The 27,240-nt window shown below is 34.2% G+C and overlaps 1 protein-coding gene across 2 annotated transcripts in view; it reads right to left on the bottom strand.

Annotated features, from left to right (window-relative positions):
* LOC149544556 (transmembrane protein-like protein) overlaps positions 1 to 27,240 on the bottom strand; it is a 293,089-nt gene that overhangs the window by 200,450 nt on the left and 65,399 nt on the right. For both annotated transcript variants that reach the window (XR_016355061.1, XM_089795187.1), the window contains exons 2-4: positions 14,240 to 14,298; positions 12,312 to 12,399; positions 10,175 to 10,287 (exon numbers count right to left, since the gene is read on the bottom strand). Coding sequence is in view for 1 of the 2 variants with exons in the window: in XM_089795187.1 (XP_089651313.1) it covers positions 10,175 to 10,287; positions 12,312 to 12,399; positions 14,240 to 14,298 (260 nt within the window). In the remaining variant the exon portion in view is untranslated. The remainder of the gene's footprint in view (positions 1 to 10,174; positions 10,288 to 12,311; positions 12,400 to 14,239; positions 14,299 to 27,240) is intronic.

Raw genomic sequence — 27,240 nt, 5'->3', positions numbered from 1 at the left:
TTTCTATTCTTTACGATCATTTCCTAAGGAAATATCATCTCATTCTTTTGTACAAATTGATCGTCTGGTCTCTGTTAATTACAAGCAAGTATTTTACCAATTACTTCCGTAATACCTATTGCCATCACTTTTCAAGACCATTGTTATCCAAAGAAGTCGTACGGATCTATAGCTGACCCAATGAGAGGAGATTCATATTTTAGAATTAAAATGCACATTTGATGTGGAGTTCTCTTCCCTAAACCCCACACATACAGATTAGAGTGGATATTCAGGTGTTTGGAGGCAAGTTTTTGAGGTTTCTGTGAGTGTTTGGAGTTGTTTGCATTTTTTAGATGTAAGGGTCTCCACACCCCATTTGCCTTGATTGAAAATATGTTTGCAAACTTTACCAGTCAGGAATGGATGTATCTATTGTAGAGAGGGAGCCAACAATTTCTAGGAGCATTTTAGCATATTGTGGCAGGCTGTGCCAATCTGGAAGTTGCCATACCATTATTTGTGCTTTTGCAGGGAACAAATAGATTTCAAGATTCTTTTGGAGTCGTATGATTCAGCTAAATACAACATATTGCTATGGCAGGCCTATCAGGTTTGATTTTGGTTCTTGTATTTCAGCTTTTAAGGCATGTAGTGACATTGTATGATGGATATTTTCAATATGAAAAGCCATCAATGTCTTATAGTTACATTTAGACCTTGCATAGCTAGACTTGGGTTAATAAACTGTATCAGCACTATTGTAACTAATTTGCTTTGGTTTGTGTTACAAAAATCTATTGCAATTAGATGGTCTCTGATCTGACCAAAAAAAAAAGTTAATTTCTTGCATTTTTTATTTATTGGTGTTTTGGCAAAACATTGGAAAATAATAGAAATTGGCCTCGTTAAGTACAATTTCAGACATTTTAGCGAAAGAGTTAGTTTGGGGCAGTCAACACTTCACTAGGACCCTCAAAGGCCTGCATCATTTGATGATGGAAGATGTGTAAAATGATGCATATCACTTAATGACTATAGAGTCTAGAGCCCTTCCATTTCCATTCATAGGTGTGTCTATACTTTGTCCAAAGCTTCCTAATAAGGATAGCAATATCTTCCATGAACAATGCTTTCCTCTTGATCCTTAGCTAGAACTCACCTTCTTCCTCAAGTTTCTACCAATCTTTAACCTGCCTACTAAATTTTGAAGAGGATGTCTTTTCAAGCCAAGTATACACAAAAGCCAAAAGGGGGACTACCACATGATACAACACCAAAACATAGAATAACCAATCATCTCTCTCATCATATTCGATAATTCAAAATGTCAGCATTTAATTTCATTGCTTAACTACAATATATTAGCATATTATTTGTCATTATTAAGACCAACTTAAATGAAGCAGCACATGCCACATGCAATAAAACCATTCTTCAAATTATACAGAAGAATTAACTAAGATCTAACTAAACCCAAACTAAAAACTTAAATGTACTTCAAAAGTATGTACACTATAAAAGATCTTAAGTATAGTTTATGCACATCTCATTAATTTTAATGGAATATTGTGTAGTTCTGGCAATATAGCTTCCTATTCTTTTGAAATTTCTATGCACACATTTTTCAATAAAAAAGGCCTAAAATTAGACTCTATCCTATCCCCTAGAAATAACCACCATTGAAGTTAATGATTCTCCAATACATTTGATGCCAAATGACATGCCCAGTTTCTAATATAGACATTACACATACACACTATTAATTATTTCTTTTTTTAAATGGAAAGAAAATTTTAATTTTAATTCATTTTATATCTACCAAAATATAATTAGCCTATATTAACTAAAGTTATTTTAATTATTTGAAAATAACATCATTCAAATTTATTGTTTTCACCCTTCCTCAATTTAATAAAAACATGAAGACCTTCAGCATTAAATTGATCCATTACAACTACCACATAAAACTTCTTTTTCTATGATGATTTAAATTTTATGTAATCGAGTCATTTAATAAAGAAGGATCTGTGTTCTATCATTAACTTAATTGGTTGATTTAATATAAGAGGAGTCTGGAATGATACAACTAAAAGAGTACAAGAAAATTAGGATGTAATTCACAGTCCCATATAGCTATTGAATATTTTCTCCAAGAATATTCTTCACTCCTTTCTTTCCTCGTCACAATCAAGTTTGTGCATTAGTAGGGATCATTGAAAAATAATACATCCAAACGAAATTCCCACCCACTAGTAAAACTCACCTTATGCTTTCATTTTCTATCCATTTCCAATTCACCAAGCATTACATTGCATTAAGTATGATAAACCACATCAACTATCAATGGTTAGTTTAGGGACCCAATAAGCTTAAGACATAACTATTAAATTTGAAATACCATAAGAAAATTGTTCATATAATATTATATTGTATAGATAACAGTTTAATGCAATCAATTATACAATAGAAATATTCATTTTCAATATGGTAAAACCGAAGATGGAAAGAAAAAGAATAATTATATACCCATGTAGTTCACACACATGATCCAAAGTACATCACAGCTAAATAGGCCACACAATTCATTAAAAAGGGCTCAAGTAAGACTTATAATAAGTTCACATGTAAGGGTGGACGGTGGACCTTCCACCAACAAAATTAAATTTGCACATGAATAACCATCTAGGATTCTAAAGCACTTTGGACTCAAATCTGTTGAATCTTCTAAAATATTTGACATATGGCTAACTTTATGAGCATGACTCATATGACAGCCCCACCATGAACCCAGTGATGACTTAACTAGTATTACCCAAGGATGCATTTTCAACATAATTTGACCCATCTTGGAAACAAGGACATCCTAGAAACCTTAAAAAACCTGCCCCTTGGCTGCCCCAAAACTTAATGCTTGAAATTTGATAATGTGTTTGACTTCCACTTTCATGTGAACTCTCAAGTTAGATCATTCCACAAAAAAGTTACATGTTGAGGTTCTATAATGTATATAAGCATGCTTTATCCATGTTTTCACATGAACATTTAAAAAATTCATATATATTTTAAATTCACCCTTTTTGTATATAGTTGTCCCCACTGATGTCCTATGTTGTCCCCTGCTCCAGGAAAAAACAAATCCATCCTAGAAACCCATTTCCCCATCCCCCTCTCCCACAATTCAAGAAACTTGGGGTAACATAGCTTGAAACTTAAACCCTAACCATGATTAATTCATGATCATTTCATGATGAAACCCTACTTAAAGTCTACATTTTTATCAAGAATTTTGCATTTCAAGCCTTCAATAATTTCATTAATCCTCCTATGATGTTAGCTCAAGGTTTGAAAGATGACTCCCAATTCCTTTTTACTATTCTAGTGCTTTAGTAGAAGTCTACAAAGTTAAATTGCTAAGAATAAAAAATGTTTGTTTGATAAAGGTAATCACCTAATAAATGATTATAAGGACCTTTTTATACAAGCATGCTTGAGCTTATATAGGTTAGGTGTTGTTTGTCTCAAGTTGTAGAATTAAGACAAGTTTCATGATCTAAATTATCCTCACACTGGGTTTCATCTTTGTCCTTATATCAAAGATTTATCATTGAATATTGTAATAATTATATTTTTACAATCTCAAGTCTTCATAGAAAATCAATCTCTTGTGTGATCAAAGTGTTTTGATTACGAATGATCTTTGGGGTGTTGTGGGGTTCAATCTGTTGGTTCCCAAAACCGCAGATTGGAAATCCAAGAGCCTGCCACTTCTCCGGTAGGATCTCTCAATCAAATTTTGGCCAGCGAACGGAAATCGCTTAGATTCCCTTCACTTCGGGCTCCGCGACACCTAGGCAGGTAAACCTTTACCTCAAACGCTGACTATCCAGTTCAAGGCTTTTCTATCGTGAATTTAAACTTCTAGAGTTCTTCGGCTGGCAAAGTCCTTGAACTTGATCAAAATGAAATTGGATGTTGGATAATTATTGAATGTTTTGTATAATGTTTGAATAATAATGAATTTGATGCTTGCAGAAGGAATATATAGATTTTCTGACTTTAATAACAAAAGACCAGTGCTTTGTTAATCTGAGCGATAGAGTCAACTTCGGGGAACTTTCACATACAACTTTGTAATGTTCAATGCACTTATACTGCCAACAATTTTAATAATCCAGATGTGACAGGCCAATTATAATGCAATCTTAAATTAGTCCAAATTGAATTTTAACTCCGCTAAGAAGGAGACAAACTGGACAGAGGTACGAAAACAATTTAATATTTTACAACACCTATTATGATCAAATTTATAATGCTAATTGACCATGTCCACTTAAATTGTATACAGAATTCCAAAAATAATTACAAAGGACGATTCGCCTGCAGTTTAAATCTCCACGCCATTTAAAAATAAACAAAAGACATTTTATTTTATTTAAAAATAAAATAATAGAATTTTTATTACAAAGTCGTAATAAACTCCTTATCCCTCTATACAATAAAATAAATATAAAGTACTCCTTTCAAGTGTATGTGTGAATGTTTAGATATTTCTATCTATTTTCCTTTGAGTATCTCCCTATTTATATTTTAATGAGATAGGGACGTGACTTTGCAAAGTGAAAAGTCACATTATTAAAAATAATTGAAAATAAATGATTGCGCCCTTTTAATTAAAATTCTCCTTAAATTAACCACACCTTTTATATCTTTCCCATTAATTTCTTGAGTTTAGTTTAGAGGGCTCCTTTTTAAATAATCATAGTCAAATCTTTTATCATGTTATTTTAATATAACCCCATCTTCTATAGTATGAGGAATTTAATTTTTCTGCGGCTCTGTTCATTCTCCTACACGGGCCTGAAAAGATCGATTCCTTCCTGTATAGTGCTTTGACTGGAGAATTATTCCATTCGTATACTCTTCACATACCATTATTCGCTTTGTGCATACTCGGTGGCGTTTGACAAGTTTGATGTGTATCGAATTAGAGACTTTCATTGCTTTGATGACTACTCCTTGTCAGGTTTCTTGCGTAGATGTTGTCCTCTTACTGATGCCACTGAGTGGGCAAAAATCATTCTCCAAGCAGCTCCCGACCCAAATTATTCACCAGGCATATGAGATAATATTATAATGGATCCTTGTGTATGGAGTCTACGGTGGCTTCTCCTCGTGACTTTGGTATATCATCGTTGCCGGTTATTTTGCTTTCCATCAGGCTTCCCCAAATATTAATGTGTACCTGATCATTGTCTTAGTACTTGAAACACATGTTCCAAGGCCACTCACTGGCTGTTGCCTCCTCGCATGAGGTATCATGTGATTTGGAACTTGATGATTGGTTTTCATACAGATACAATTTGTATTTCATTTCTGCCGAAAACATTGATCACGGGGTCACCAAATATCTGCATCTTGTGCACTATATCCTGGGATATCTAATGACTGGTCCATACCATACTTCTGTTCTGTTTTTGTGCTTTCCCAATGCAAGTGGGATTTAAGATATGTTCATGTTTCTATATCATTGAAGACGTTGCTTCCAGAAATTCACAAGGCAGCAGACTTACACATATACATGGTATCACAAGTATGTATTCATTAACCTTTTGTTCGAAAGCTTCAGCAGATAACTCATCCAACATTTCTCACGCTTTGTCAGCACTCAAGTATTCAACACAAGTGATTGGGCCAGTATGGCATGCTAGTTCACCATCATATATTCCATGAAAAACAAACCACAGTCTGACAGTCCAGTCATCAATTTCAATAATTATAGTGTCTCCCACCATTCTCATCATAACTTTTATTGGTTTGAAGCATATTGGTAGTGGGTAAGATTAAAGATTTTCCCTTTGCCATGGTGCTTGGAGCTCTAAAATTTTCCAAAATTTAGAGTCCCATCACAATCATCAACTCCAACAAAAATAGTTCTTGACAGATGAAAAATACTTGATATGGAATCATGCAATAGAAAAGCAAAAAAGGATAGAAGAATGTGAAGAAATTTTTTGAAAACCCTTCAAATACTATTAAAGCCGTTAAGATTGTTGCAACTCTGGTGTTTTATTCACTTTTGGAGAGTTTTTGTTGGAATTTCTAATTTTACTTTCAGGTATTAGAAATCTAGCCAACCTTGTCATATGCAAAACCCAAGAAAGGTTTTAGTCCTTCCATATTTAAAGTTCGACATAAGCTTTCCTTTCCCATTATCTTATATGATAGGTTGTCTCTTAAGATAATGTTACCTCCTATATTCATAAAAGCAGTCCCTATATGGAATCATATAATAGGAAGAATCTAAGTGAATCAACCATCCAATACAAAATGAGTGTGAACTTGAAGATACTAGGCATATGCTCCCTATATTTTATTGGAGGGATTTTCCTTCTACCAAAGGGTTTTCTTTGAAATACATAACATTTTCAAAAATCTACATTGATTTGTAATATATTGTCCCCTCTTTAGACATAAACAATTCACAAAGACCTTAGCCTATTTTTATTTCCCGTAGGTGAATTGGGAATCAATAAGGGAATAACTGATTGTTGGCTAAAAATTGTGTAAGCCACTTTAACCACAGCTTACAAAATGGGAACTTTAGGCAAAGGTGTAGTGAGATAAGTCTCTCCTCTCAGCAATAGGGGAGGCTCCCTTCTTTCCGTAGGCTGCTACAACAAAGACCTAACTAGAATTGACAAAGGGGTGGTTTACTGAATCAATTCGTCTTTTTTCAGGAATGATTTTCTATTACCAACTACTACTTGCAATTAAACAAAAGGAATCTATTGTTATAGACTTAAATATCAACGTAAGAACGACTTTAAGACAACAGTTATACTTGACTTGTGTGATTGATAGTAAGAACCCAAAGTCTCCTACAAGCACCCTTCTTGAAACAAAATGGCGAATAGATGACAAGGCTCAAAGTCTTTGTTCAACTATCCAAATATTAAATAATCTACAAAGAAATCAAGCTCAAAGTCTTCAAATCCTAGTACTTGTTGCCACTAACAAGCTAGATTAATCTCATTTAAGAAAGCTCTCAGTCTTCCAAAAACAACATCGAACATTCAAATGCTTTAAAAGAGAGAACTAACAAAGATGAATGAATCAATGTAACATAAGAGACAATGATCAATTCCAAGTATCTCAACACAAAGTTTGGGAAAAACTTGCTTCTTTATTCACTTCAGAGTTTTGCAACAAGAAATACAAAGCCTTCTAGTCACAAGCTCAACCTTCTCCTATAAAGCAAAAAATGATTATTTACAATGAACTCTCTCCTTTATATAGGAAAAATGAAGAGTGAAAAATGGAGTAAAAAGTGGAACAACCTCAACCACCCATACTTATCCTAACTAACTATTTTGACTTTATTCAAAGTTGCATGCCTAATGCAATTGCAACTTAATTACATGAGCTGATTGTACAAGTACAAGTTATCCTGTACTTACAACATAGATGCTCTTTGAAGAGCACACAATTATACTGAGAGGGGAGGGTGAATCAATATAACAACAAATTTGCCAATTTAAAACTTTTATCCAATTAATTACTTTAAATGCTGAAATCAACAATTATGCACATGAACACAATGACACAAAGATTTACATGGAAACCCAATGTGGAAGAAAACCACAACTATAAATGCTTTAATATAAACTTTGTTCTTTTACAATGATTTGTAGGCTACAACTTACTAGAGGCTCCAAACCCTATGTTTATGAGCACTGACTCACTGGAAACTCCAACTCCCACACTTCACAAGCACGACCTACACCGACCTACAAAAAGCTTCAACTCCCTCTATTTGTCCTCGTGAGCACCAACCCACTACACTCAAACTTCTTTTCCACCTTGTTGATGTTGCTTACTCAACAAATGATGGACATTCGGCTTGCACAATCTCTCTTCTTTAACTTGATACTTATGTTTGTATATTTTCTTTTGGTTCAACACATATTCACTTTTCTCTCTTCCTTTATATTTTTGCACTGGCTTCTCATATTTATTTCAACTCCTTTCTTATATATATATATCAGATTTAAGAAATCTGAGCATATATTTATTTTTATTACACTTTCTTTTATTACTGTATCATTTGATATAATATCATTCTAACTCTACACTTTTACAACATTTCAAATCTCTATTCATGTGTCATGAATGTCCCTTCTATATCATTCCAACTATTTACTTTCACACTCTGCTCTGGTATGCTTGCTCTGCTTTATTTTCATTTCGGGCACAAGTCACTTTTACATTCCCCTTAATCATTTATAAGGTGAATGTAAAAGTGACTTGTGCCCGAAATGGAAATAATTTAAAAAGTCATTTCTTGGAGCAACAAGGACTGTTATTTTTGGATGGTGGTTTAAAATATTAATTCTGCTAAGTTCCTATGAAGATTTTAAAGGAGTTGAAGTGGCTCATTTCATTTATTCTGGATATTTGACATTTTTCTAAAAACCACAGTTGTAGAAATTAAATAGAATTGTTCAAGCACAAGAATGAAAACCTTATGGCAAAATCATGTTTGCTGGTGAAATATCCTCCCTAGAAAATGCAGTGAAATATATTCAGGGTTGAATTTGTGCAAAAAGGATTTGCAGATTTGCAGGTACAATTGAATATTTGCAATTTGTAAAGTCTTGCAAGCAAGACAATTTGCCAGGGAATAGTGCTCGTGGATGTCAAGTCTAGAAAAATGCCTCTTGAATGAGTTTGGAGCAATTGACATAATCACCTTCCTAGGCATTGAAATCTAAGTTTGTGTGTCACTTTTCCTTGCTTGATTAATACCATAAACCTAGTCCCCATTGTAACTTACTAGGCATGCTATATTGAGTCTGAATTAGAATGAAAATTATATGCTACTAGGTAATTTTAGTGCCTGTTTGGGAGTTAGCAGGACAATCACATTGGCAGACAAGGTGTGAATTTTTACTTCACAGGTGGTGATTTCTGAGGTATTTCGAGCTACCTTCTCTACCCTGTGCTGATGTGAATTCAGACATACAGATAAAAAAGATTTTATAGCCATATCTTAAGCGGGAAACACCTGCAATGTTCAACATTAAAGAATAAATGACCTTATTGCAGATTCACTCATTTCAAGCAAGGCAACATCACTTTTGCTAGTGGAGCTGAGATTTAAAGAATGAGTGACTGCTTTTGAGTGGCATGAATGTTCGTGCTACCATTCTTGATCTTGGCGTGAAGAACCCTTTTCAAAATCTTTAGGCACGGACCTGAAAACTTGGTTGTCCATTCAAGATAATAAATGTTGAGATCGTTGTATCTTCATTGTTGAGTTAGAGGTCAGACCTTCACGTACATTTATATCTATGTAATTTGCTCCTATATTTGCAAGTTGCAACCATTGTATAAAAGTGATGTGATATTTTATGTTTCAAATACTGGTTATTTCTTTCTTATGAAATTCAAAGTGTTGTGATGAATGTTAAATAAGCATTGCAAGCGTAGCATACTGTAAACTTACAAGTTAGAAAAGCACGCAAAATATTTGGCCTAATACCTATTCACTAAAAGTGATAATTACTGGTAGCTTGATCAAAAAATTGCTAAGGATCTCTACAGTGATATCACAGTTGGTTCTCCCGCTAGCATATTTGAAATGTGGATCATGGCGCCATTGAGTAAAAAAGAATTGATTAAAAAGGATTGGAGGGTAATAAAGCACACGAGGAAGCAAGACCCATGTGACATGGTACTGAAGCCATGTCAAATGAACAAGGACACGTGAGGGGTTGACCAAATGTAATCAAGATCAAGTGTGTGCAAACAATTAGATAGATTTGGATTAGATTATGGGGGTTGATCAAAAGAACTGGAGAATGTGACATTTGAGGGAGAATTAAATAAATAGAATTATTTGTTAAACTTTTGGAAGAAGGGGGTAACAGTAAGGGTAAATAGTTAAAGAAAATTATTTATGTTAGCATAAGACTTGGGATGATAGAAGAAATAAATTAGGATGACAACTAAGATAATTGAATATTAAATAAATAATAAGGTATTATATAAATGATATAGATGATAAGAAATTGGTCAAATCATGGGTGAATTAAACAAACATGATCAATATTAGGTGTCACAAAGAGAACATAATTTATGGAAAGCAACATTTTCTATCTCAAGCTAAATTTTACAAGAAGAAGCTAAAAACCTGTTCTTCTGTCAAGTTGACTCTCATGCTTTCGCGAAATGAGGTGCATTGTCCCATATTTGACACATCATTCACATATCCATCAGAAAGAGCTATAGCTGATTCTAATTTTACTGCAAAAGCAAAAAACATAATGAACATATATTCTAAAATTCCAATCTCTTTGCCTGCTGGAAGATTTTTAGAAGAAAACAAATATTTTTAGACAATTGGCACTTGAGTATTTAATTAAAAGGAAAAAAGAAAAAAATCCCTTAGATCTGAATCAACTTTTATTATTAATCTGACTGCATTAAATGAAATTTATTTTTAAAAGTCCTATAAACCAGGCAACTATTCACAAGCCTCAAACTAACTATTGAAATTAATGATAAAAGATAGAATCCCCACTTCAGCTGAGTTACTTTGAATTGTAACAAACAAAGAGAAAAGTCATTTATGAACAAATACAAAATAATTACAAGGGTCTTCGAATTTTCTATATTGCATCTAGAAATCCCTCCTTCCATTCAACAGAAGCAGCACCATTGAATTGAAGGGTAAGATTTTGCAAAAGGTGTCTTTACAACAGGATAAATAAGCACCTTGTTCACTCTTCACAGCATCACTATTACCAATAAAGATTCATTACAAATAATTAAAAAGGAGTGTAGTATTATGCTTATTGAACTGTTGGATTGGTGGTAGGAGCTCTATTTAAATTTTGTTAGTTGGGTTGTTCCAGTTGGCTGGGTCAAGCAAAATGTTCCACCCATTACTCCTTGAAGCCTATTTGTATTGTGTCCCTCTTATAGATAATATCATTGATATGCCATCTGATCAATGTACTGTAAGTTGATCTTATCAAAACATTATTGTTGATGTTTATCAAGGGTACTATCCCCTCACGTCATTGATAAAGGAATATTTTCCTGTTTTCCTGTGTAATGTCCACCATACTACAATGTATTTAGCATGCGTAATGTTCTCCATGCAATGTTGTGCAATTGTGAAAATTTTCAGTTCTACAGTCACTAGCAATATCAGAGTCTTTTCAGAGAAATAAACCTCGTTGAAAGTTGTGGATTTAAAACATTCAATATTCATCAACCTAACAGCTATGTCACAAGCAAAATCTCTTCTTGACTAAATCAAAATAATAATAACTGAGCCTAGGCCTCAGAAATAATGACAAAACAAACGTTTATCTAATGACATCATGCTAAATTGGAGTTAGCCTTTGTCCCTCTCCACTTGCCATGAGCTATTGCAATTTACAATGGATTTTACCCACATGCTTATCTTCCCTTCAAGAACTGACTTGGTGTTATTTGTTGTGTTACGTAGGCAATGCATGTTGAGTTGCATGATTATTATTCAGCAAAAACAATGACGGCCTTTAAGGAATGTATATAGAGATGAGAAATATTTGGAGAACTCAGTTCAGAGAAGGGAAAAAATTAAAACCATTAGTTTTTAAGCATTGGCTCTAGTGATTATGATGTGGATGCATTAATGTTGTTTTCCATGAGCCATCTAGAACTAGAAAATGGGATCTTCTAGTAATCTACCACTTCTTCGTTTTCTTTCAACAATCCCTTTCAGGCCGCAGTGTCCTAGTCTAGCTCTTATTAATGTTATTTTCTGTTGAGCAAATAGGACTCCAACTGAGGAACTTCCCACAATCATGGACAACTTGTTGGCGTTCTAAGCCACTTGAGCTACCAAACTCTTTGTGGTTCAGGGTTTGGTCTCTCTATTCCAATAGTAGATAGCTCTCTGAAGTGTCAATGATTGTCTAATGTCATTGACAACAATAAAGCTGTGTAAAGCTTGTGTACTAAGCATAATAAAATAAAAATATTGTAAAACAACCTTTTCATCCCATCTTTATGGTATCAAGTTTCAACCATAGTGGAAGATGATTTTTCATAATGTTAGTTACTGGCAATGATTGCATATAAAATTAGTTTACTAATTGTATATTTGTTTCATGTAGTTCCTAAAAATTCAAATTGGAGAGTGGTTACAGACAACAAGAAACATGATACTTTAAGGGAATGAACAAAAAAATCATTCACATCAACTGAGTTCTTAGACAGAAATATAAGGTAGGATATAGCTCGAATTGTCAATGATTGGGATTTAGATATTTTACCTGCTGATTCTGCAAGAGGTGGTCCTCCATGACGTATGCACATTAATGGAATAGTATCATTTGACAAGTCAAACAAATCGCGTTTTCCCTGCAAAGAAAACAATATCTTCAAAGCATAAAAAGGCATGGTTTCAAACTTTCAAGGGTGTATAACCAATGAGTAATGTGTGAAACTAACGACTGAAAAAAATATTAAAATTTTAGAACATATCGACCCCAAATATACCAAATAAATTGTGTTTTTTACTTACATGTTTATGTATTATTGTGCATAAATGCTTTTATAAGAGCCTATTGTAATTAGCTTCATCGAACACAAGAATATAAGCATGCATTGAACAAGTAAACTAAAAGGGAGTCTCTATCATCTTTGAAACCTTTCTAAAATTCTTGGAGGCTACAGTTTAAACATCAAGAAAGGGGAGGTTGATAACAAATTGTATTGCATCCATTGTATCTTACCAATTTTCACAAAAAAAGAGAAGCTCCCCAAATGAGCAAGCTTATGTAAAGAGGGTTGAACAGCTGTGCACAAGCATCCAACTGTGAACTGTTGGATTTTAGGAAGCAAGGGTTCCTCCTTGTCAATATACCAGTAAACCAAGTCCGTTCTTTGTTAGTTACTTTCTTAAACTTTTCATTTTCTTTAGGGTTTTTTCTAATTTCTTTTTTTATGCTACTGCAAGTTCCTTTTCCATTGTCTTAGTTATGCCAATGGGCTGAGTGTAAAAATATTTCATAAGTGCTTCATGAGTTCATTCCTAGTTTGACAATTTAAGTGACTCACCATCAGGCCATACCTAGATAAAACCATTGGTCCATTTGTATGTGTCTGAAATGTAGGCATCTCAATCATTGACAAGAAGAAAAGATAATTACACAATGATATAACTAGCCTAAACTATTTTCAATGCCCTTGTATCTTTTAATGATAATTTTGAACTTCAATTATTTCTAGAAAATCTTGATGGTATTTTTATAAAGATCTTGCATTCTCACAAATTATAGCAAAGGTTTAAGGGATCAAGATTGATTCTGGTAAAGCCTATCTAATTTTATGTTTTGCTTCAAAATTTTGGGTCATACTCCATGTCAATCACCAAGATGAGAATAAACTGGTTTCATGATAGTGCATGGAGTATGATCAGGAAATTGATGCAAAAATATATTGAAATGATTTCTACCATAAGTATTTTCAATAATTTACAGGGGCTCTGGAAATATAATATTTGTTAATGGCTAAAGCATTAGTCTTTTCCATGGACAAAGCCCATCATACAAACAAGAATCGTCTGGGCTAATCCTCATAAAATAGAAATGTAGGTAAAAACTTAAAGCTGTACATATGTCAATGTATAAGAGAGAGAAACTTAAATTAATAGAAGTTTGTTTAGAACGTCAGGGATTCAAAACCTATCATGAGTTTTGCACCTTTCGCACCAAACCCACCCCGCATCCATATCCTCTACCTCCCACCACATACACCCCCAACCATGTGTTCATAAAATGTTGAGGAAACTGTATATGCAGCAGTTGTTATCAGCTATGTAACCTCTCCAAATTTAAACTAGATATTTCAATTGAAAATAAAGAACATTTTTACTAACATGACTTCTTATAATGGCTAACCATGTATATGTTCTAGCAAATAAGGATTTTAAGAGGATGTATAAGTTAAAGTATAATGTTTACTACCTAATTCTTTAGACATGTTATCTGTACGGAATTTTTCACTGCATGAATCAGTTACTACTCAACCATGCTTCTATGTCAAACATTCTTATATTTTTTATAATCACTCCCATTAGATATTAACAATAATACACCTCGAGCACAGCTGGATATGAAAAGAAAATTACCAGATTAAGAAAAAGAAAAAACTTGGGATAATGTATAAATTGTTGAAAAAAGGCACAAGGAATACTCACGGATATCCAGTCTGTTGTGAGAGTCACGGATAGAGTTGAAAACCCATTAGGAAGCTCAACTGGAAAACATTAATAACATATTAGAAAACATAAACATAGAAAAAATAATGAGAAGAATATGATTCTAGTCACATTCTTGAGCATTTGATGAGGCTATGTCAAAGGAACAATTGTCCAGGCCATTTTTTTATTGAAAAAAGGAATAGGAATGCAAAATATCAAAGAAGTTATTGCTTGGCATGACTTTTTAATTTAAAAGTAATCATTCTACTATTTAGATAACAGTGTATTACCTTATAAAGCATAGTTAAGTTGTGACATGAGTCACCTGCATTTGGATTGCATTAAGAACTATAGTTAATGCCCAGGGTAGTGATCAACAAAATAAATGAGTTCAACGGAAAGCTATGGGCTCATAAAATAGGTCCTTCAGTTCTAGAGGCCAGACCACTTTGGATGATTTTCAATACCATAACGCACAAAGGATGATCCAAATGGTGATTCAACATGGAAGCATCTTCTATAAATGTTGCACGCAACCAATATTTTCTTTAGATTCCCTTTGTCTTGTCAAGAGGTAATGCCCCTTATGGCTCCCTATTCCATTATATACACCCCAACTCCCTCATTAGGTCGAGATGGTGTCAAATCAACATAAACAACTTGAACATGGTGCCAATCAATATATGAATCATTTCAGTCCTTACTCAAGGATGTGTCTTCGAGGGCATTTGTTTTATTAGGGACAGGGAATTTTTGGGAACGAGGAAAAAATGTCCCCACCCTAAACCCTTTTTTTCATAAAAATTTGGGGGTGTCTCAAGTACGCTGCTTCACCATAAGAGACATTTCTTGGGAACAATCCCCAAAGAGGGACTCCCAAGGAGATGCCCACATGTCTCCAACATCCCTATGACATGTTCCATGTAGACTACATACTTTTCAACATCGAAATTACTCTTTTTCCAAATTTAAAAACTCCTATACAATTTTATGACATGTGCTGATCAGCCTTGAAATAGAAATGATTGTTTTAGATAGTCAAAAGTGTGGACAGTGACTACGCACTGAAATAATTCAACAAGAAGACAAATGTTAAAGAATCCAAAGTGCACAGCCAAACAACAAAGAGAACAAAGGGCATTACTAACCTAAAGGTGAGGATCATAAAATAGCTTATGGCAATAACACCATTGAGAAAGATAATGTGCTCAAATATTGGGGATTGCAGATTGTTTATTGCAAACAAAGTAGCAAGCATAACATAATTAAATTTTGTACTTATATTGCAAAGGACTATATATATAAACAATGCATATTAAAATATAGCCATCCCCCAATTTTTTGAAAATTATTCCATCTATGAAAACATACCAACCCCTCCCTAAACATGGAAAACTACTATTTAACTTCTATTCTAGATAGTTTGAACATTAAAAAAAATATATAGCACATTATAGGAAGATAAGAGAAAGACTAACACCTAAAATGAATGCACTAACTCCAAATATGGTATAGCTATAACTAGCTCCGAATCTTTAGTTGGTGGATAAAGTGAAAATCATGACATACCATGTACGATGTCAAGTAAGATGCTGAAGGCATCAAAAGCATGAAAGACCAAGGCAATAGGTGATGACAAAAGAAAGCCAATGGCACAACAAACATCTCAAATCCTTGTCTATATTAGGTTTTCTCAACCAAATGAAGAAAATCGCAATGTACAAAGATAAAGTTGCTTTGAGGAAAATGGAAGTGGCACAAATTTTGCAAATGCCATGGTTTCATACTCAAGAATTCAAAACTCATTTAATTAAAGTGATTTTGAATTTTACAATAGAGAAAGGAAATCATACATGTGGTAAATGAACAAAGAGATAACTATCATTTATAAATCTAAGGACTTAAAAGGCTTTTTCAGAACTCCATGAATCAAAATCTTAACCATCAAATACAAGGTTTTACAATTTAGCGAGTAATCTACAAGACAAATGAAACTCATGAGTCCCTAAGCTAGCCAATTGGAGCTGACCAAACTCTCCTGCCAAGTCTTGGAGAATACTCGGCCGAGTTTTGCTCCAAGATTATTCAAGTCTCAAGCTTGGACTCCCAAGCCCTAAGCTCAAACTTTTATGGCACCTGAACAAAACAACCACACATTTTTAAAATGAAAATAGAGCCTATTTATGGTCATTTTTTCTCTTATATGCCCATTTCAACCCATGAGCCCTTCACATAGAAGGAAGACAATTAGACGAGATATATATGAAGATGATCAAATCATCAAATAAATTATTATTATTTTTATTTTAAAGTTAAAAATTAAAAAATCACTTAAAATATTAGAGGAAATTCTATCAAAAGAATATGTTAACCAAGATGATGTCCATACTAATGAAGATCTTGCAAAATTGGAGAGAAGAGTAGTGATGCAAAATCATCTAGTGATGCATAATCATCCAGTGATGCAAAATTGTTTGATGTTTTTGCACTTTTGCATATTCATTTGGGAAAATTGAGATTTCAGCTCTCAAATTTCCACTACTTTTTAAAGTCAGTTTTCCAAATTTCAGACCAACACTAAAAAAAGTATAAAAAAAGAGTTATTTTGCAGGATGGCCATATTTGTAAAGAATTGGTCTGAGTTTACATTAAGATTTTAATTGGAATTTTAAGCACTCTGGAAAAAGAATCTTCAAAGTTAGATTTGAGGCACTAAACAGTCTTTGTGCGACCCCTGAAAAATGGGGGATGGCCATAGGCAGTCCATTGTGTTGTAGAACACTCAAAGAGCTTTCGGACGGTCTAAATGGTTTGTCAATTGGAGTCCCGAATCAAAAGTTGTGCCCTAGAAGTTGGACCACTTTTTCTATAGCCTTCTATTTTTGCACCTACTTTAATTTGAATTCTAGATCCTCTAGTTTGGCATCCGACACCAAATTTCCAAATGTAAATTCTATTCTTGGCTCCAGCCCTAAAATATGCTAATTCATTACCATCTTGTTAGTGAAAAGTCAATTTTGAGGAGTTTTGAGAGAAGGGACTATGAGAAGGATTTTTTTCTCCAGAATCTAATAATATTGTAGCCCATAAAGCATATGGTTGGGTTTGTTTCGATAGTAAGGAATGTAATAGCTTCTCATTTAAAAAATAGAAGTTTCCTTTTTCTCTGTTGTGTTCATTTGTGTCTCAAGTTGTACTCTCATCAAGTGGTATCAGAGCAGGAGTTCCTAAGTTGCAGATAGACCACCCAATGTGAAGCAATTTGCACCAAGACTGTGGTTGTGGGTTGAGAGATAAGTGTGAAAATGCCTCCACGAAGGAACCGTGGAGGACGAGTTACGAGTGTTACAAGAAAGGGTTTTCAAGCCCTCCAAAGGCAAGTGGAAGCATTGCAAAAAAAATTGATAAAAGGGATTGATATTGGAGAAAGAGACGAAAGTGAGGAAGAATATGAAGAAGAGGGACAGGTTAAAGAAGTCCAAGAAGCGGAAAGGGATCTTGAGGCTAATAGGCTTTTGAGGGTTATTTCTAGAATCGGAAAAAGATCAAAGATTGATGTCTCCACGTTTTCTAGAAACCTTAACCTAAAAGAGTTGATTGATTAGACCAATGATATGGATGAGTATTTCCAGTATGATGATTTAGAAGATCCCAAGAGGGTCAAGTTTGCAAAGGCCAAATTTGAGGGTCATGCCAAAATTTGGTGGTAGGAGGTCTAGATGGATTGGAATCAAAGAGGAAAGGAGAAGATAACAAAATGGAATAGAATGGTGGATAAGTTGAAGAGATAATTCATCGCTATCAACTATGATCTTGATTTGTTCAAGAAGATGCAAGGGTTGAAGCGGGCAAGATAATTCCACAAGAATATATAGAGGAGCTCTATTGAATCCTCATTAGGACATGTCATGCTGAAGCTAATAAGAAGGTTGCTCATTACCTCAATGGGTTAAGGCCAACCATTTAGGAGGAGCTAAGTTTGTTTAGAATGACCAATATTGAAGAGCCATACTAGTTTTCTTTGAGAGTTGAGGAGAAGCTGAAAAAGAGGTTTGAAGGAAAGAAAAGAGGGCTAGGCCAAGGAGGAAGGGGTAGAAGTAGGGTCCTTTGGAAGTCAAAAGAGGACCAAAGAAAAAATGAAGAGGTACTAGCTGATATCACAAGAATGAGGATTTCAACCAATCATATGATCAAAAAATGGAGATCAAAGAGGAAGAGGAAGAGGAAAGTCTAGACAAGGATTAGGAAGAAGCATTTTTTGAGGAACTTGTTTCCATTGTGATGAAGATGGGCATTGAGCCTATGAATGTCATCAACACCAAGGACGGGAGGATAAAGAGACATGAATGTCAAGCAAGAGTCCAACATGTAAATAAAGAAGCCTAGTCTAAGCACTCAAATGATGTAGAGAGAGGAGAAACCCTCATTGTCAAGAGAACCTAGATAAATCAAAAGGAGTTAGATCAGAGGAAGAATTTCTTTTGCATTCGGTGCAAGTGTGAGAATAAATGTTGTGATGTGATTATCAATAGTGGGAGCACTGACAATGTGGTATCAAAGGAGATGGTCACAAAGTTAAAGATCGAGAGAGAGAGAGAGAGAGACACCACATCCATATCGGATTGCCTACTTGCAGAATGACCACAAGGTAATGGTTAATGAATAGTGCTTGGTGAAGGTCGAGATTGGAAGCTACCGTGATGAGGTATTATGTGACATTATACCCATCGATGCATGTCATATATTATTGGCGAGCTCATGGCAATTTGACAAGTGTGCTACACATGATGGTCATGCAAACACCTATTCCCTCACAAAGGATGGAGTTCATCATAAGTTGAAACCCCTAATGAAGGAAGAAGCACAAGTATGCAATAGTACTAGGGTATGTCTCATTGATGAAAGAAAATTTCTAGATGTCATGAAACATCGGCATTTATGTTATGCTTTAATTCCAAGGGTGGCTAAAGAAGGTAGTAAAGAAGTTCTAGTAGAGGTTTCAAGTCTATTGAATGAGTTTCAGGACATCATATCTAATAATGTTCCTAAGGGGTTGTCTCCAATAAGGCAAATCAGTCATCACAAAGACTTAGTCCTTGGAGCTAGTTTGCCTAATAAGGTTACTCATACAATGACTCCTATTGAGACTAAGGAGTTGAGCAAACAAGTTCAAGAATTACTAAGGAAAGGTCTGATTCGGGAGAACCTGAGTCCATGTGAGATACCTACAATACTAGCACTAGAGAAAGATGGAGAGTAGAGGACGTGTATAGACTCAAAGGCCATAAAAAAGATAACCATCAAATACAGGTTTCCCTTGCCAAGTATGGATGATCTTATCGACTACTTGAGTGGAGCTCAATACTTCACAAAGATAGACCTCAAGAGTAGGTATCACTAGATTCAAATCAAAGAAGGCGATGACTGGAAGATTGCATTTAAGACAAAGAGCTCTGTATGAGTGTTAGCCATACCCTTTGGACTAACCAATGCATTTAGCACCTTCATATGGCTCATGAATGAGGTACTAAAGAAATTTATGAAAAAAATTGTTATTGTGTATTTGGATGATATTTTGATTTTCAATAAGGCACTAAATGAGCATTTAATGCATATCTGTAGGGCATTTTGAGAAGCTAAGGGAGGAGAAAGTTTTGATTAATCTAAAGAAGAGTAGCTTTGTACAAAGGGAATTAAGTCTACCTGGGGTTTGTTGTCTCACCTGATGGTCTCAAAATGGACCAAGAGAAGGTAAAGGTCATCCTAAAATGGCCTAGCCCAAGATTTGCTACTGAGGTAAGATTTTTCCATGGTTTGTCTAGTTTTTACAAGAAGTTCATTACAAACTTTAGTAGTATTTGTGCACCCCTAAATTAGACAATGAGGGGGGATAGGAAAGAGTTCAAATGGACTGCAGGAGCTACAAGGAGTTTTGAATTGCTGAAGAAGGTGATATAGAAACCTGTGTTAGCACTTCCTAATTTCAACAAGGAGTTCTAGGTGGATTGTGATGTCAATGGAAGTGTCATTGGAGCTATATTGAGCCAAGAAGGTAAACCCATTGCATATTTGAGTGAGAAATTAAATGATGCAAAGAAGTATTTTGTTTATAATCATAACTATAAGTTCTATGAAATATTTCAGGCGTTAAAGAAATGGAGGCATTATTTGTTGCCGAAATTAATTGTTGTGTATATTGATCATCAAGCATTACAATACCTAAATAGCTAGGGTAAATTGAATTACAGGCACTTGAAATGGGTAGAATTTTTGCAGAGCTATAAATTTGTATTAAAGCACTGAAGTAGACGATCTAATAAGTTGCAGATGCCTTGAGTAGGAGGCAAAAATTACTGACAAAAATGCAGATTGAGGTGTTTGGGTTAATGAACTCAAGACTTTGTACCCTGAGGATCCTAATTTTGTGGAGGCTTGGAAGGCTTCCAAGGAACAAGATAGGACAAGGTGGCTAGACTACATGATCCAAGATGATATGCTATTCAAAGGGAGTTAGTTGTGCATTCTGATGAGTTCAATGAGGGACAATTTGATCAAAGAGAAACATAATGGAGGAATGGCAAGACATTTTGGTCGGGATAAGACCATTGCCATTATCAATGAGCATTATTTTTGGCCTCAATTGTCACAAGATGTGAAGAAGTTTGTACAAAGTTGTCGAGTGTGTCAGACAGTTAAAGGAGTCATTCAGAATATAGGACTCTAACATCCGCTACCTATTCATTAAGGCTATGGGAAGATATAAGTATAGATATTGTTCTTTGCTTGTCAAGGATACAAAGTGGTAATAATTTAATATTTGTGGTGGTTGACAGGTTTTCAAAGATGGCTCATTTCATTCCTTGCCACAAGACCCATGATGTGGTTCACATTGTTGATTTATTCTTTAGAGAAGTGGTGAGGCTACATGATCTTCAAAAGAGTATAGTTTCAAACTGTGCTATCAAGTTTGTTGGGTATTTTTGGAGAACCTTGTGGAAGAAATTGAAGGCAGACTTGAGGTTTAGTTTTGCACATCACCCACAAATTGATGGGTAGACTGAAATAGTGAGCAAAAGTATAGGCAATGTGCTAAGATGCTTAGTAGGCAATAAGCTCAAGGGATTGGACTTAATTCTACCACAAGCAGAATTTGCTTACAATAATTCTGTGAACAAAAGTATTGGTAGGTCACTATTCCAGATTGTGTATTGGGGGTAGTTCGAGCATTGCACCAAAATTGAAAAAGACGGATCAAGGAGGCAAGACTAGTGCTAAGGAAAAGGACTTTGTTGAACATGTCAAGAACCTATAGGAGGAAGTGTGCAAGCATATCACCAAATTGAATATGTAGTATAAGGTTGAGGCAAATTAAAAGAGGCATACAGAGTTCCAAGTTGGGGATGAGGTTATGGTGTACTTGAGAAAAGAAAGGTTTCCAATGGGCACTTACAACAAGCTAAAGATGAAGAAGTTTGGTCCTTGCAAGATTTTGAAAAAGCAAGATTCAAGGAATGCATACGAGGTGGAGTTGCCAAATGGAGTCAACCTTACCCCTGTTTTCAGCATTAAAGATTTAAAAGAGTATCAGGAAGGTGGCATACAAAAGAAACTTGTACTTGAATAATTTCCAATTCCAAATTCTACCTCCAACAATGAGGAGATTGAAGCAATCCTAGATAGTCATGTGGGAACAAATACTACAAACAAGAAGTATGAGGAGTACCCAATGAAGTGAAAGGATGACCTGAGGAAGACTCAACCTAGTCATCCAAGGTGAAGGTTTTCCTCAACCAACAAAGACGTGATGGGTCACTTCTCAAATTACCTTGGGTGTCTGATGCAGGAGCATCTAGTGATGTCAAGGCAATCCTACATCAGCCAAAAATATGTCTAATGATAGTTTATGTTTGATGTTTTTGAATTTCTACATGCTCATTGCCGCAAATTGGAGATTTCATTATTACTTTTCTAGGTAAGTTTTCTGAATTTTGGGCTGACATAAAAAATGTAGTAAAAGAGAGCTATTTTGTAGGAAGGCTATATTTATAAAGAATTGGAGGGCGAGAGTTCAGGAGAAGGTTGTAATTGAGTTTTAAGCACTTTAGAAAAAAAATCCAGTCAAAATATTTCACTATTTGAAAGTTATTGCAGTTTTAAACTTTTAAAGACCTAAAAAATCTTTAGAGTCAGAATTGAGGTACTAAACAGCCTCATAAGGTCCTGAAAAATGTAGAACCATAAGCGAACCATAGCATTGTAGAGAATACACAGAGCTTTTCCGATACTGTAAACAATTCATCAATTAGAGTCCCAAATTTTAAGTTATGCGTCTGGGAAGTTGGACCCCTTTTTCTGGAGCCGTCTATTTTAGCACCTACTTCTAACTTTGATTCTAGATCCTCTATTTTGGCACCTGACTGCCAAATTTCCAAATGTAAATTTTATTCATGGTTCCAACCTTGAACTAGGCTATTTAAGACCCATCTTGGTAATGAAAAGTCAGTTTTGAGGAGTTAAAAGAGAAGGTACTGTGAGAAGGTCCTTTTTCCCCAGAATCTGATAATATTGTATCCCATAGAGTATATGGTTGAGTTTGTTTAGACTGTAAGGAATGTAATAGATTCTCATTTACATAATAGAAGTTTCTATTTTTCCAGTTGTGTTCATTTGTGTCTCAAGTTGTGTCCTCATCAAGCAGCATAAGTACCAAAATTGGGTGTAGTGGAGGACAAAGAAAACACTTTTAAAGAAACAATCCATCATCATTTCAATATTGACATACATTCTAGTTCAACATCTGAAATATTAAATTAAATTAGGAGGGAATAAAGGGAGACAGATTTTATTTAATTGTTTTTAAAAAAATCACTTTGGCATATCATCATATGCAACAATTAAAATTATGTTACACATTCATTATTTATATTTTTGTTGTATTGCATTGTATTGTTAGACTTTGAAACTATAAAAGTTCATTTTGGGAGTTTGAGGATCATGTGATGTGTAATGTTCAAACTATGACAAAAATGATAGTCAAATTGGCCTGATATGTTCTCTAGCTAAATTCTTTTTATATTACTAAAAGACTTCATTTTTCTATCGGTTTAGCGACAAGTCCTAGGTCTAAATCAAAATTTTGGGTGACCAAGTCCATATTGAGTTCATGTTCTAAAACTATGGCCAACCTTGCTAGCCAATAAATAGGCATATATCCAAAAGGACAATAGTACATAATAATTATCTAAAAGGACTTAAGTGTGTATGATTTGGTTAGCTAAAGAAAGAATTTAAAATAATGGACTAGTGGAGTACTACACATTATTAAATTGTGACTCATAGAAGCCATGTGATAATGTGATATAGCGAGCAACTAAACAAGACAACTTCTTTTGGTTCCAATTAATAACCACTAAACTAGATCAAAATCTGCAACACAATACCCTAACTTTCAGATGACAACCAATGGGAATACAAGATTCTACTTCAAATCCTCAAGGGAACTCAAAGAAGGTGATCCTTTTGCCCCTATCTCTTCATCATCATGAGTAAGCTTCTACTTTTTTAACTAATAAGAGACCAACATAATGGAAAGCAATTTTGAGTCCCTGCAATTGAAGATGCACGATGAATCTTGTGCCTCTAATTCATCAATGACAAGATTCTCTTATTTACTTCAGACAAGAGAGAAATCAGAATGATCAAGACACTAATAGAATTGTATCAATCCTCAAGCCAATTAGTCAATTCACAATAGTCTACTACCAACATCTTCAAAATGGCCAAATTGTAGTTAAGTAATGAAACCTTAACAACTCTAAGGTATAGGGAAGAACATATTCCATCCACATACCTAGGATTCTCACCCTACATATGCAGCCTTATAGACAGAACTTCACTAAGAATAGTGGGGCTGAAAGCGCAAACCTCACTTCTATGAGCGCTACGAAATTGTGAAAAGAGGTGGTAAAGTGGCTTATGAATTGAATTTGCTAGCAAACAATAAGATGGTTATTTTTTTCCATGTGTCTATACTGAGAAGGGCACTTGAACAACACATTATACTAACAGTTGACAAAATATGAGTAGATATGAATGAAAACTCATATTAGGTTAGATGTTATCATTGATACATAGCAAAGAAGTTGAGAAATAGAAGAAGCATTAAGCATACCTCCATTAAGTAGTTTGAGGCAGAAAATTGTAAACCTTGCTTCTATGAACACTAAAAAATTGTGAGAGAGTTGGTGAAAGTCTTATGAACTAGAGTTGCTAGAAAAAAGTAAGATTCATTAAGGTTTCAAAAAGTAAGATTCATAAAGGTTTCTATGTGTTTTTGTAGACAGCAGTGTTGCCATACTAGAAAATAAACAATGTGATTAGTGAATAATTGATTGGTTGTGTAATGTTATTTTCCTTTTGATCAGTTCAAGGTAGTTACTGACAGTTGGTACTCTTAATCAACCATATTGCACTGTATATGTAATGACTTCCTTTTAGAAGCCAATTGCCATGTATACATTGTACAAGGGAAGATCATTGTACAAGGGAAGATCCTTGTGCCATATCGCTGTGATTGCACTTTCTTTTTGTATTGTTTATGGTAAACTTTTGATGCCTTGTTTACTCTGTGTAATAAAGCAGTCCCTTCGGAAGTGAACATTTTGGCATCATTGGCATATGAAGCCTGGAGATCTAAATTGCACAGAAGAAAAGCATTCTAAATGGGCTGACCTTACAAACAGCTAGAAGTCTATGAACCCAAAGAAGAAAATCCCATAGAGGAAGAGTTAACAAAAGACCTATATACTTTTGGGGAGTTTTTGTCAACTTGTTCATTTTCTCAGAAGCCTTCCATTAAGAGAATCCTAAGAGTGAAGTCCGAGAAGAATTAAGAGTGAACATGAACATTGAGCATCTCTCAGCAAGTTGTTGCACTCCTTCACACATAATCTAATAGCCCTTCGAGATCTTCAAGAAGATAGAGACCGAGAATTGTGTTGGAAACATATACTATAAGGGTATCAAAAATACAAGAGCGAGCAGGAAGAGTGTGGCACAAGCAAACATTGTACTCTAGAATCTCCAATAATTAATGCCCCTTTTGTCAAAAAAAGATAGAAGAAGATGTACTCTGCATATTGTTAGGAGTAGCCCTTTTTAAGCCTTCATCTTGGTCCAATTGTGTTTCACATAGGGCCTATAGTCTTCAACCCTTAAAGGGCTTTAATGGTGCCTTAAACCCTAAACCTTTCTAGACAGCTTTTCCTTGAGGTTATGTTTTGTTATTGAGTATTATCCATTTCAAGTTACTAATGGCTTTAGTCCCAACTTAAGCCCTAGGTGCCATACTAGCACAAACTTGTAGAAATTTGCCTACAAAGTGAATCCAATGATGCCCAATAGAAACCCTAAGTAGATTTCCCCCACTGGTGAACTAGGTTTTATCCAATTCACTATCCTTCAAGGGTTTTCTACAAATAATGTGATATTATACTGGAAATCAACTTGCTGCTCTAAAAATGAACGATAGAATAATGAAATTTCTACCCTCCAAATTACTTTATTCTCTCAAAACATTAGTTTGATTCAAGGGTTGTCTTCCCACTATTTTATTCTCTACTAAATAATTTAAGTTGTTTTTAAAACTTGTCTCCTAGCCTATGTGACCCATTGTGGTCCCCTTTACTATAATATCTTAAGTTTCCGGTTTGGATTTTGGTTCATATGCGGATTCAACATTTGGGTTCAAAATTTGCTCAAATTTTTGGGGGGTTGGATTCGGGTTCATTTTGGGTTCGTCCATACAAGTTTCTTGTTTTTATTTAAAATATGTGTGTGTGTAAAATTATGCTGAAGCAAATAAGTTCATACACCACTACGCTAATATTAGAGCAATTTAGCAAAATACACCACCACATATTAATGATTTAGTTCGAATGGCATGACAAAATGTCAAAATACACGACCATATTAATTTTTCAGTTCAAAAATAGTAAAGTCAAGAAATAAAGCTTGTAAACTTGGTTGTGGTTCGTTCTAAATCCCTAAGATAGACATGTTTTACCATATCACATATTCTTCAATCCATTTAATTTCATTGTTCCTTTTCCCTATTGGGTAAAAAATAAAACAACTAAAGCACAAATCAAGTCATAAGATTGGAATTCTAGTTCGTGTTTGACATTCTTCAAATGAAATCTGACAAGGAGAAAAATTTGAAATTAAATTAAAAATTAAATTCGAATCATATATCTCCAAAATTATTAAAAGAAAAATAATAGTTAGCATTTAAAACATCCACTCAATGTTTAAATAAAGCATTAAAAACAAAATATATTAAAAAAAAATTAACTTTAAAAACAAAATGAAAAAGATTATAAATTATATTTTAAAAACATAACATATCAATATTTATTTTGAATATTTAAAATATACTAATATAATATTTAATTTAATTTAATAATAAAAAATTAATGTTAAATAAAAATAAATTATATTAAATCTCAAACAATTTAATGCTAATTTTTTAATAAAATTTTATTAAAACAAAATTTTGTCAATTTTTACAAAAAATATTCACAAAAATAAAGTATTTAATTTTATAAAACATATTAAACCTAAAAATATAGCTTTAAAAAATCTAAAACATATTAAACTTAAGAGAAAAATTTATTTAAAAATACTTAAACTAGATGGAAAATTGTCGCTGTTGACTCTCCAGCTCTCCCCAATCTATAGTGATGTGCAAGTCAATGAGGTAAACTTTGCTCTCCTCTGGCTCGTTGCGAATTGCTACACAACAAATTTCAATTTGAACAAACGTTTATTACAGAACAAGTTGAAGAAATAGAATCACTCGCAGAAGAAATGCGTGCCCAAGCTGCTACTCGTAGATGAATGAGTAGACTTGAAACTAATGAGGGTGTCCACTTTAGTCAGTTTTGGGTCAAACCAAAAAAAACCCGTCACCAAAAATTGCGTCAAACAATAAAATTTAA

This window comes from Cupressus sempervirens, chromosome 8 (assembly GCF_028749045.1).
Source record: "Cupressus sempervirens isolate cs-2001-9-10 chromosome 8, ASM2874904v1, whole genome shotgun sequence".
NCBI lineage: Eukaryota > Viridiplantae > Streptophyta > Pinopsida > Cupressales > Cupressaceae > Cupressus > Cupressus sempervirens.
Note: the sequence above shows the minus strand (reverse complement) of the source record. Positions and strands in the feature narration are given on the sequence as shown.